Source organism: Enoplosus armatus, chromosome 4 (genome assembly GCF_043641665.1).
Source record: "Enoplosus armatus isolate fEnoArm2 chromosome 4, fEnoArm2.hap1, whole genome shotgun sequence".
NCBI lineage: Eukaryota > Metazoa > Chordata > Actinopteri > Centrarchiformes > Enoplosidae > Enoplosus > Enoplosus armatus.
This window is the reverse complement of record NC_092183.1, coordinates 18,255,383-18,267,266: the sequence shown is the minus strand read 5'-3', so window position 1 is coordinate 18,267,266 and position 11,884 is coordinate 18,255,383. Positions and strand designations below refer to the sequence as shown.

General features: G+C 42.7%; 1 protein-coding gene across 2 annotated transcripts in view; it reads left to right on the top strand.

Moving 5' to 3' along the window:
- The first annotated feature begins 834 nt into the window (after positions 1-834).
- bmp1a (bone morphogenetic protein 1a) overlaps positions 835-11,884 on the top strand; it is a 29,527-nt gene continuing 18,477 nt past the window's right edge. Inside the window, exons 1-2 of one of the 2 annotated variants that reach the window (XM_070903670.1) lie at positions 835-979; positions 9,001-9,114. In XM_070903670.1, coding sequence (XP_070759771.1) covers positions 835-979; positions 9,001-9,114 — 259 coding nt within the window. Of the gene's footprint in view, positions 980-9,000; positions 9,158-11,884 lie in introns of both variants that reach the window. The other variant, XM_070903669.1, reaches the window with a different exon arrangement.

Here is an 11,884-nt window from a genome sequence, read left to right as displayed (position 1 = left end):
AGTCGAGTGCGCACGTGTGAATTATAGTGCGTGCGTAAATGGTGCGCGTTTCTGCTAGGCAGTCTCGTGAGCTCGCGTGTGTCAAAAGGAAAACATGAAAGCGACGGAGGGATTATTTTGAGTGCACACAAGTTTAATTAAACTGTAAAAAAAAAAAAAAAAAAAGCCTCAAATGTGTCGTGTAAGTACAGCTTCATCTGAACTTTCGCATTTTCCGCACTTTTATAGACAACATGAGAGCCTGAACTGAACGCCGAGGGGCCCTTTTATTAAACAAGCTCCTGCCCCAGGGAGCTAAATATGATGATATCTTTACTTCGCTCGATTTAATATTGAATTTAGGTGTATAGCTATAAACAGAGGAGTGTGGAGACCGCAGAGGGGAAGCTACCACCACAATTCATTCTTCACAGAGAGATAACATCTAGTGAACCACATTGTAGTCCCTCATAGGCTCTTCAAGGACCCCTGATGGACCGACAGGGGAGCAGTGGAAACGCGCAGGGGCATCGGCGAATGAGAGGGCATTTTCGCCGCCCCTGTGGAGCTGCCATACCATCAAAGTTTCTCAGGCAGTCCTCTGCGCGAGCCCGCAGCTCCGGCTGGAGGAGAGAGAAATCACTGCCCCCAGAGCCAAGAAGACACCGGAGAGAGGCTGGACTTAAAACCCGCCCTCCGGAGGGATCTCGTTTCCCCCAAAAACCTCCCATTTTCTCTCTCTCTCTCTCTCTCTCTCTCTCTCTCTCACTCTCTCTCTCTCTCTCTCTCTTTCCCTCTGCCCCTCTCTCCCTTTACCTTTATCCCTCGCCTTTCGCCGTTTCCCCCACCACAATAATGGATCTCACGGCGAGATGTTTGTTTCTTCTATCCTGTCTCGGCGTGATATTGGCGATCGATTTGGAGGCGATTGATCCGGGCTACTATGTGGATCACACTGCCACATCAGAGGCGATCGACTATAAGGATCCCTGTAAAGCTGGTGAGATTTTTTTTCCCCCTTTTTTTTGTACTACGCTGTGTGAATTACCTTTTATGTGGAGGTAGAAACATGCCACGAATCTGTTTGTGGAGCTTGCAGAGATCGTCCAGAGAGACGCTTTTTGGAGAGATGACAGTAGTGGATGTAGTTTTTAAAAGGCTTGAGGGAACATTATGTGCATTTGTTTTGTACGGAGTGACATAGTTTCTGCAGTTTGAAACATTTGAAGCCCACACTGAGTCGCCTAGGATAACCCAGCTCCGAGAGTGGCTGCTGGGATTGTAAGAATGGAAATAAAAAAAAGGATGAATACATTTCTCGAGACTGGAAAAGTTTTGGCTAAAGTGCCTGTCGAAAAGTTACAGCCTGCCTTTTTGCGGCAAATCCACTTTTATTCTTCAAAATGTGATCATGTAGTTCCTGCAGGCTGTCCGCTGTGTGTTATTAAAAAGCCTGAGTTGTTGGCCAAACAAAGGAAATCTGCACTTTGATTTTTTAAGACTTCTGCTCCCATTCTGGTTGGTTTTTGTCACTGCACAAATAGTCTTTTTTTTTTCTTTTTTTTCTACCGGCTGTTCACACGGCCACTAAAACAAAGTGGAGGAGGGGAGAGAGGAGAGTACAGTGGATCTTAGTAATTATGCACACAATAATTCTGCTGGCTGTTGTCTTGTGTTGTCTGCTTCTTCTCTGCTGGTGAGACCTGCATACTTTGCCATTATTTGGCAAAAGCCTATCTGACTTGTCAATGTAATCTCTTTTTTTTTTTTTTTTTGTTTGTACGTGTGTGCGTGTGCTGTGAACTCACTGTCTTGCCAAATCCCTTTGGGGGAGTTTGAACAGATTGTGTTTTCCATCTGGTGAAAGTATTCAGGTTACAGATACAGAGAGTTGGCTTCAGTCAAAATGACCTCTAAAGTCCTGGAAGTGCTTACTGATTTGGTATTTGACCATTTCTGATGTGGCAGCCGAGTATAAAACACAATTCAATCCTCAGCCTGTCTGTTTTCTTCGTCTTCCCTCTGAGAAGAAGAGTGAGTGTCGAGGGAGACATAAAGACTGCTTTAGGAGTGTTGTGGCTTTACATAAACATGACAAAGGTCAGGCTGCAGATGGACCGTGTCCCATGTACAAGTCGGTGAAGATGTTGCTTCCTGTTTTCGCTTCACTGTTTAATTTGAGTCATGCAAGTGGTCACACCAGATTGTTTTGCATCACTAGTATGGATATACTGGACATGGACACGGTGTTCAGATGACCAATAAACTGACGAAGGTCGATGATGCTGTGTTTATATTTCAAGTGATTTTTTTTTTTTTTCTGACTTGTTGTCATTATTACATTCATTTGAATGGAGTGCAGTTTTGTTTATGGTTTCCTCTGGGCGCGTCTGCAGACAGGTGGTTGGGAGACGGTCACAAGCACAAACTCCCACTCTCCTAACCCTCCCAGTCTCCAGCTCTTCCAACACCCACCTGCTTTTCTCCTTCTTTCTGAGCAGCAAAATGTCCAAGATCTGTCAGCTCTCCCTTTTACTCCCTACTCCTCTTCGCTCAGTTGACACACCAGAGATGACATTTTTCACTGTAGTCAACTCCACACTCGTGCCTTTAACTAGTATGGACTTGATGATACTTGGATTATTGATTTTTCTCTCTTCTTCTCCTCATTTTTCAAGCACGTCACTGCACTGAGTCTATTTGATCGCTTTCTGTGGCCTCGAGGTCAGCATTTTCATGTCTTGCTGCTTCCGCCCAGGAAAACGCTTACGTGCCGTGTGAAGTTTCTGGTGCAGTAATGCTGTGTGAGGAGTGCATTTCATGCTTGCCCTTTGTATGGCTGCCCTTTGCTTAACACTGCTCTTTGATGACATGGCAATACATGTGGGTTGAAAGTGAAATGCTTGTGAATGTTGTTGTGATACTCGGCTAATTTATGACGGCTGGTCATCTGGCTAATTGACCAAGTGGTGACCGTTTCATTTATTTTCCTCAGATTATTTAAAATGCACGTCTTCATTTCTCTTTTCTTCATTTTCTCCTCCACAACGCATGTGTGCCACTCCTGCCCAGTTAAGCCAAAGAAAAAAATCCCTCCAAAATGTTCACATTTACAAGGGATTAAATAACTCATCACTATACCAGACATGATGGAGATGTGCATTGATTGAAGCGAGCAGTGCAATAACATTGAAGTAATGCCATCTATTTAGGAAGTTAACCAGTGGAAAATTCCTTAGTTTGCAGAACTCCAAACTTGGCAGCATCCCAGGAAGTCATTTAAGACTCTAACAACCCACTGAGATTAGATCCACTCGTTTTCAAAATGAAAAATGGATGAGAACCAGTCACGCTCATTGTCTGCTCCGCTTAAATGATAATCACAAAAGCAGTGACTGGTTTGACGTGTACATATGCATTCATTTATGAAGCAGGCATCTTAATCTACTAAAGACTCTTGTATTGTCTGTCCGTGCCGTCCGTTGTGCGCGTTCAGGCTTTGGATATGTGCTTTTGCCTTTGAGCTCCTGTGCAGCTGTGGCCTCGGCTGCAGACAGGGCAACCTGAACGCCCTCTTCTTCCCTTGTCCCCTCTTATGCAAGTGGTTTTCTTGTCTCCCTGGGCCCCCGGCTCTCTCCTCTGACTGGCTCAAACACTTCACACAGACTGTAGCTCATTCACCCCGTGCCAAGGGAAAGCACGGCTGGAAGGTGGAGGGCAGGCCTGCCGCACTGTGCCACACCAGCCCAGGTGAGGAGAGTGCAGACCATTCACGTGGGCGCTTGGTAGGTTATACGCAATCTGCCTGCTTTTTTGCTGTCAACAGAGACTTATGTCATTCCTCTGGCCACTCAGTGTCGGGCCTTGACTGTGATTCGGTCATTTAAAATGCAACAGCCGGGTTCTTTTTGATAACAATGTTTGAGAGCTTTTATTTTCTCATAAGTGTGGTTTCCATTCACTGAAGTGTCACTCACTTTCCTGTTAAGGGCCTCTGTGACCTACTACATTATGATTACTCATCAGACAGTCACTTGTGTAGCATGAGAGATTTATAATGTGATGTTAAGATGTAAAACAATCTTCTGCTAAAAAGCATCAACATGAATTTTTAATATTGAGTCGACCCAGACCAGTGGGTTGTGTTGACTGTTTTTTTTTTTTTTTTGTGAATTGCCTCCTTTCACAAAATCGTAGAGTTTGTTTTTATTTGTGTCTCGGGGTTTTGTTCAGCTGAGTCTCTGAAACTGGCATCTCAAAGCAGATGACACTCGTTACCCAGCTCCATCCCTCAGTCCTGCTCTGGCAATGTGAAAGGGCCGCCTGTTGAACTTCATGATTGGGCCTTTAAGCAACACTTAAGCAGATGCTTTTCTTTTATCATGGAATGCAGGCTGCATAGCCGAGCCCACACTGAGTGTTTTTTTTTACGTTACAGGACCCCTGCCACTTCTCTCTCTGCAGGGTTCAGGTGATTAGGGAGCCGATCTATTGGCATGATCTCGCTGCATTAGTTGGAACAATATGTTTGTCGTCAGAGCTAAGTAATAACTAATCTTGCATGACATTAATACCAAGTCTGGAGCCTAAGTAACAACAAATGCTTAGGGAGAGCTCTTTTAAATGGCTCAAAGGATGCCCAATTAGCCCGCCATAATGAGCAGCTTAACAGTCACTTCTTCATTATTCACTGTTTGTTTTTTCTAAATAATTCATCGACGCTATGTTGCTGTTCATCTGGAGAAGAATTGTTTTTCTGTTCCCTCCACCTGTAGTGAATACTTAAGGTGTTTTCTTCAGCTGCAGATAGTTGTTATTTATGGAAAGTGTTGAGGGTTTAAGATATCTTCCAGATTTAGTTTATCCACGAACCCATTTAAACTTTGCTTTGGACATCTGTTCTGAGAAAACCTGCTCTATCCTCACACCAGACTGCATGAGTATGTGTTAGTCTGCTGTCTAAACCAGAAATATGAAGTCTGGATGGTCAAAATAAGTTTTGTCAAAGCTGAAAATCCCTGCTGTGTGGCGATGAACTATTCATCCATGTAAGGAGCTCAAATACAGTGTATCGTTGACATTAAAAAAGACAAATGGCTGGCGAGCTGATGAGTCATTACAGGGGGTTCGACTGGCAGTAGGGTATATCAGTAATCAGTGGCAGGGATGAGCAGGGAAATCCAATCTGCTAATGGGCTTGATGGAGTGTGAAATGTTAAAGGGGAGGCAGACTCTTGCTGTGTGCCCTTTGCAGCTGGAGCCGCTCTCATTTTGTCAGATTGAAGATTGAAGCTGCAGTGCGGTGACTGTCAGTAACTGTCTTGATCTCAGCTGATGAGACTTCAGGATATATTGGAAAATAATCACTCGAAGCTCGCCAGAATATCTCTCCTAATTATACCTTAGTTAACTTTTTGAAATGAGCAGACTTTTTTCCCTCTCCTGCCTTGGGCTCAAACTGCAATGTTAGGAAATGTCAAGGTAAGCATTTGCTGAGGAAATAACAGCTGGTGTTGTTTTTACAGAGGAGAGAGGTACCATATTTACACGACAACAAGCCTGCATAATACAATTCATCATTCCTTAGTTAGGATTATGCTCTTTTTTTTCTCTTATTCTTCTTAGAAACCGTTTGTCTCAATATTCATGTTACAAGAGCTTTGCTATTTTTTCCCCGTGCAGTTTTAAACACATAATGTTTGGAGGGACAATGGCTACACTGGCAGCTATACTTGGGCAGAAAGGGCTGGTACAGAATGAAACCTGAAAAGTGATACTTACACTGTCATCAGATGGTAATCGCCTTAACGCAATACACTATTGGCCTCTATTGGAATTCAAATGCGGCGTTTGTTTCCAAACACAGGTTGTGAAAGGCGGTGCCAGGGTATTGTGATGCATTCCAGGCTTACATACTGGCCAGGCCTTCTCATCCCTCATCATTAGGTCTTGTATAGGGAAAGACTAAATGTCATCTCTATAAGCACAGCGAGGAGTAAACCGTGGCCTCGCAGTGGAGCTGGCCCTCTAAATATAGGCTGGTGTCAGTGCCTGTTTAGGCTTAGTATTGATGTTTGTGCAGGTTTCAGTGGCAGATGTCGTGGTCTGGTGTTCACGGAAGGAGATTTATGGGAATAGTTCTGGAGTATTTGACACCGTGGAGGTCGAAGCTAGGGCATTACACGAATCAATGGGATTAATTTGATTGAGATCTCATGTGTAATCTGACAGGATGCGCTGATTGATGGGGGCAGTCTGAGATGAGTAGGATTAAGATGGTTTAGATTAACTAAAAAAAATCATTGACAGGGGGAGTTTGGACTTCATAACACATCAAATATCAGTCACATCAATCCAACATTTCATCAAAAATCATATTTTCGGTTTAGTCTCATTAGTTTGTGTAATATACAAACACAGATTAACACTTAAACTTGAATGCCTACTGTTTTCTCTGACTAAAAAAGGACATATGAACTAAAAACCCTGCTATTATTACCTAACTATTCTGCATAGATATTAGTATTATAGCTGCAGCTGTTGTCATTAAGGTAATGAATAATGTTTGGAAAGAGACGCAGCACTGTACTCTATGGTGATCACTTGCCATCTGCCACATTCACTGGGTTTTAATCTACAGCACAACACACAAGCCTCCCTGTGTTTGAACTTCACATCATTACAGCGCTCTGTATCTAGATGAGTTTATCACCTTTCTCCATAGCCTGTCCTCAATCCCAGCCCGGAGTTGTGTACAAAATATTCATAAAACCGTGTGTCTGTGGATAATTAAAGCCAGGAGACAGGGGGATTAATTCACAATCCCTGCGAGTCTTTCCGTAAACCTGCAACAGCGTCTCCAGGACGACTGCTGTGCCCGGGGGAAATGAGTCCTAATGCCGCCAGGCCGTGCATTTGCTCACTTCAATCTCCACTGTTGTCTGAGAACAATGACACTGCGGATTAACCGGCCTGTCTTCAGCACAGTGGTGGAGGATTGGGCAGAGAGCGCAGCCCTCGGTGAACCTCATGGGGGTGGGAGAAAGCCTGCACCTCGTTATTTGGTCACAGCCTGCACACAACACTGCTAATATGTGCAAATTGACACTACATGTGAAAAGAAACGTCTCCAATTGTTCAATTTTCCCCCAGTCGATATGGAGTGAAAAAGAAGTTTCATAGAATTGTTTTGAATATTTTTTTCTCAGTGCTTTATGGTGTTATATGACAGCAACTTGGAATTAATTGTTCACGTACTGCCTGTTCTTTTCAGCGCTCCGCTAGTTCTGGGAATCAAGTAAAAAAATGTGAAGATAAAAGAGAAAAATGTGCTTCTGTAGTCAGCCTATCCATCCTATACTGTGCAACATCTGGTAGCTTCCCCTTATCAGTGGCGTTTTTGGCAATGGCTGTCAGTATAAGTGCTGAGTAGTGAGTGGTCTGTTTTGTGTCTCAGGGATTTGGTTGTTGTGAATTAGTGTTTTTTTGCGAGCACAAATTAGAGGATCCCTTTGACCTCTGGAATTTAAACCTGTCCTCTGTGCATGCCCTGTCTTGCCGGTAGTGATCTACTCCTTTTATTATTGCTGTCATAAGCCTCTAATCCCAAACACAGTCATTGAGCTGTGTATCCTCTATAACCTGCAGGGAGGAAGACCGGCCTGCATCTACCAGAGCAAACTCCAGATTGTTTCAATGATATTCTTCTGGTGGAAAGGGATGCGAGCCAAGTGTTTTTTTGTCTTTCTATTGTGCTTTTCATCCATTTTTCTCTTGTCTCAGACCTCTTGTCAAACTTTTATAGGAGTGCAGGAGATAAAAGACAAAAGATAAAAAAACTCTGCCTCAAAACTAAACAAAATCAAGTTTATCAATCCATGATGAATTTTCTTGTGTATTTCACGGTAAGGGTAGCTTGTATCAGGGTGACACACTGAAGATTTACAGAGTCAAACTTTTGACAAATACAACCACTGTAAATCACTCCCATTAACTTTACAGTCTAGTGGTTCTCCCGGCTTCTTAACCCTCTGGGTTGGTCTCTCCTCCACCACACTAACCTCCAAACACACATCCAGAAGGCTGTCATTTTCTTTCTGCTCCACATCTGCCTTCCCTATTCAGAGCTGCGGTTTGGGCAGAGGGGATATGCCTTTATGCTCTCTTCCCTTCCTTCCCCTCTCTTTGTCATCTCCTGTTCAGACACGGATTACAGTGCCACCCCTTTTGCCCTACTCTCCCCCTGTGCTTCTCCCGAACCCCCCCCCCCCCCACCCCCCCCCCCACAAGCCGGCCATAAATTCTAGAGACGTGCTGGTGTTAAAAGCCTGTAAAACTGAGCGCCTTGTCTCTGCGGAGAGGACTCCTAGTTTATCCTCCCCAGAAATGGGGCATTTAGTAAGGAATCCCATAAAGCACATTCCTCATAAAGTGGGACTGTTTGGTTATTTTTCCCTCTCCTTGGCCTCATTAAATAGCTATTACTTGTTCAAGGTGCCCCGTATTACTCCATTGAGGCAGTGTCAGTGTCTCACTGTATCATATCTGATAGCTCTCATTAACTATCCAAGGACGCCAAAGCACACAGTGTGAGTTTTGTTGTCTGGTAACATCTGGACTGAACATGGCTCATTTGATCACATCAACGGTCAGGTTTCTGAGTTCAAACTCTCTCTTCACTGCATGAGTCTTCACGCAATATGTTGGTTACATTTCCATCCATCCTATAATTTTGAAACCTTCCTGTTATCCAAACAGGCACATGGCTGTTTCACAACTCTGTTTCTATTTCACTGCAAGGAAAGGGTCAACAGAACATAGTCAAGAAAGGAATGAAGTATATATTTTTATATGTGTGTTACACGCTCGAGGCCTTCCTCAAGTGCTTTGACTGCTCTACTACTTACTCAGTCTGAGCGGCAGGAAAAGCTTGAGGCAACTGGGCGGCTCAGACTGACGCTCCATACTGTGGAGTTGCCTTGCAGTCATCTGACATGTGCCATTTCTGTTTGTCTTTCTCAGCTGCCTTTCTGGGAGACATCGCTCTGGACGAGGAGGACCTGCGATCGTTTAAAGTGGACAGAATAATAGATTTGGCTCAGAGAACAGTCCTGACCATTAATCACACAGACACAGGTAACAACAACAGAACCGCTGCTTCCAAGGTTTACAACTCGAGGTGAAAGTTCCTCATTAGAGCAAGTGTTTTGGCTCGTCACTCTAGATAAAATTGCAATGAAACAACTGAAATGAACACACTGCAACTGTCAAACCACTCCGATCATCTCCAGCTGAGGTTCGGCAGCAGCACCTGTCGGATAGCAGCTTTGTGTTTTTCATGAGCTCTCTTTAAATGTTTCTGTCGTGTTATCACTGCACATTGCTACACCTGTATCACCATGTTTGACAGTAATTGCCGAGCTTTGTCAGGTTAAGTATTGCTCTTAAAATGAAAATCAGTATTTAAGCAACGGCTGTGAGTCAACAGGGACCAATGGGCTTCACAGTCCTATAAACTGTAGTTGAGCATGAACCAACAGGTATGTGCATGTAGCCGTCTGTGCTTGAGCGGTGTCAGTTTGCTGTTTTTCACTCAAGTTAATGAGCATATAGAGGAACATTTTTCCGGATTAAAAATACATTTCAACTGCTCTTAAAATATACACTGGGTAAGATTGATTTTCAGATTTTCAGACTAAATGGTGACCTCAGGGGCAAGGAGTTAAGAGGAGACTCGTGGCTCAGGGCTGCAACAGAGACAGACTGTGTGTTCACTCATCTCGGAATGTCCACTTGAGCAGGTTAGTCACTGCACATCTAATTGTTGTGTAGTGGAAAGGCAACGCTACTGTTCAAAATGGAAAACCTGTGCCGCTGTTCTTTTAAAAACACATCAAGCATGAGCACAACATTTATCCACGGTAATGTTTTGTTCCCATTCCTCAGGCTGCACAGACAGTCTGTTACTACAGTATATAAACCAGATCACCATACACAGGTGTGGATCCTAATTACTAGTTCAAGATAATGTTTACACAGTATTGTTTCGACCTCATTAGGTCACCACCATCATAGTTATTCATCAACACATCAAGTATCTGAAAGGAAGTCAGTCAAGTTTCATAATGAATCTAAAGTACAATAATCAGTTTTCATGATTTCATTATAAAATGTTAATTATTAAACAAGCCATCCTTATTTCAGGAAACAAGGCAAATCATAATTTTCATTTATTCCATGTGTCAATTAATTGAATTTGTGGATTCAAAAGATTTCTCAACACAAGTCTGTCACTTCATCTCACAGGGCATCTCATGAACTTGCTCAGTTCTCATGAACCTGAACACAGCAGAAAAACCCTCCCGGCCTAACCATGAATGAGGGTGGTAGATATAATCATATTATTGTAATTAACACATCTTCCACTAGTTTTGTCTCCCCAGCACTCTTTCTTATCAGTTGAGCGAGCAGATCTGGCTGTTATCAGTCTTTTCCTCAACACATGCACAAGTGTACGTGCTAATTGATCTCGCCGGGCTGCTAAGATTTCCTCGTGCAGACTGAAATTCAACAGAACACATTGTTCCAGCAAATTAAAAAACGGACCGCAAGCTGTGGCTTGCATGTTAATCAAATTTAGTCAGAAAAGATGGGTTATGGAGCAACAACCCTTGTGCAGGATGTACTGAAACCAGATGTACTTGTTTTTGTTTCCACAGCAATACTTTACACTGCAGTATAAAGAGCAATGTTATTGCGTGACCAGCACGTTTAAGCTTGTGGCAACGTCACATCAGCATTCATCAGGGTCATCCAGGTGATGTCTCACAATAGACTTGTTCTTTACACTGCAAGTGTTGCTGGAGTTTTGACCTCCTCAGACTATTTCCCTTCTCCATGTACCATTGTATTATGTGAAGTTGTGCCAGATATCCCTACTCTACTATTACTGCAGCAATCACAAAAAACTCCACAATGGAGGTCAACGTGTTAATTGTTTTAATAGATGTTAAATTAATCATTTATTAAATCCTGAACCAGGGACGGGCATCAGTGTGCCATGGGGATTCTGCAGGTTTCCATTAAAGTGAAACGCTGACAGATTTAACTTGAGCACCTTCATCCAAATATGAGAAACTGAGTGAAATCAGCTGTTGGAGTCTTTATGTGGAAAGAAAAGCTGCGGTATCCCAGCTCTCTAAAGCACATCCAAGTGATCTATCCCTCTCCTAAACGTTTTGGTCAAAGGAAAAGAATTAGAAGGAACAATATAAAGGTACAGCAGCACATTGTCTTTTTATATAAATGTTAACTGTGTTATTTAAAGGCATGGCTTCTTTCCAACACATCCATTAAGTTCCTGCATTGCATGAGCTGTATCTAAAAGTCTTCTGTCAGTTGTTCTCTTGGTTATCAGACTGCTGAAGTTTACTCTCCTATTCACATTTACTGATCCTCCTTTTAAGGAAATGACTGCACTTTTATAACAAAGGATTTGTTTTTGTATAATGATGTAATGTAGCACACATAATCAAAAGTCAACATTTAAGGTCTTAAGGTCACAAATTCTCAAAACTATAAAACATTATTCCTGGCTGTGGTTGAGATGACAAGAAAACGCCACGTTGCTGGTGTCTTTCTCTGTAGTTCACCATTTTGTCTGTTGAAAGTGGATGTTGCTGCAGGAAATGACACATTGAAGCATCACTTTACCTTTTGATGTAATGCAATCCTTAATTAGATTGTCTAGAATTAAAATCTAAATGTTTGTTTGACATTTTAGCTTGATTTCTTCTGCTGCAAAGCTGCATAGTTCAGTAAATCAATTGAAAACCAACAAAAACATTATAACAATATGTGTTTGCCTTTATGTTTGATCTTTGGGATCCAAACTGTTTATATCTAA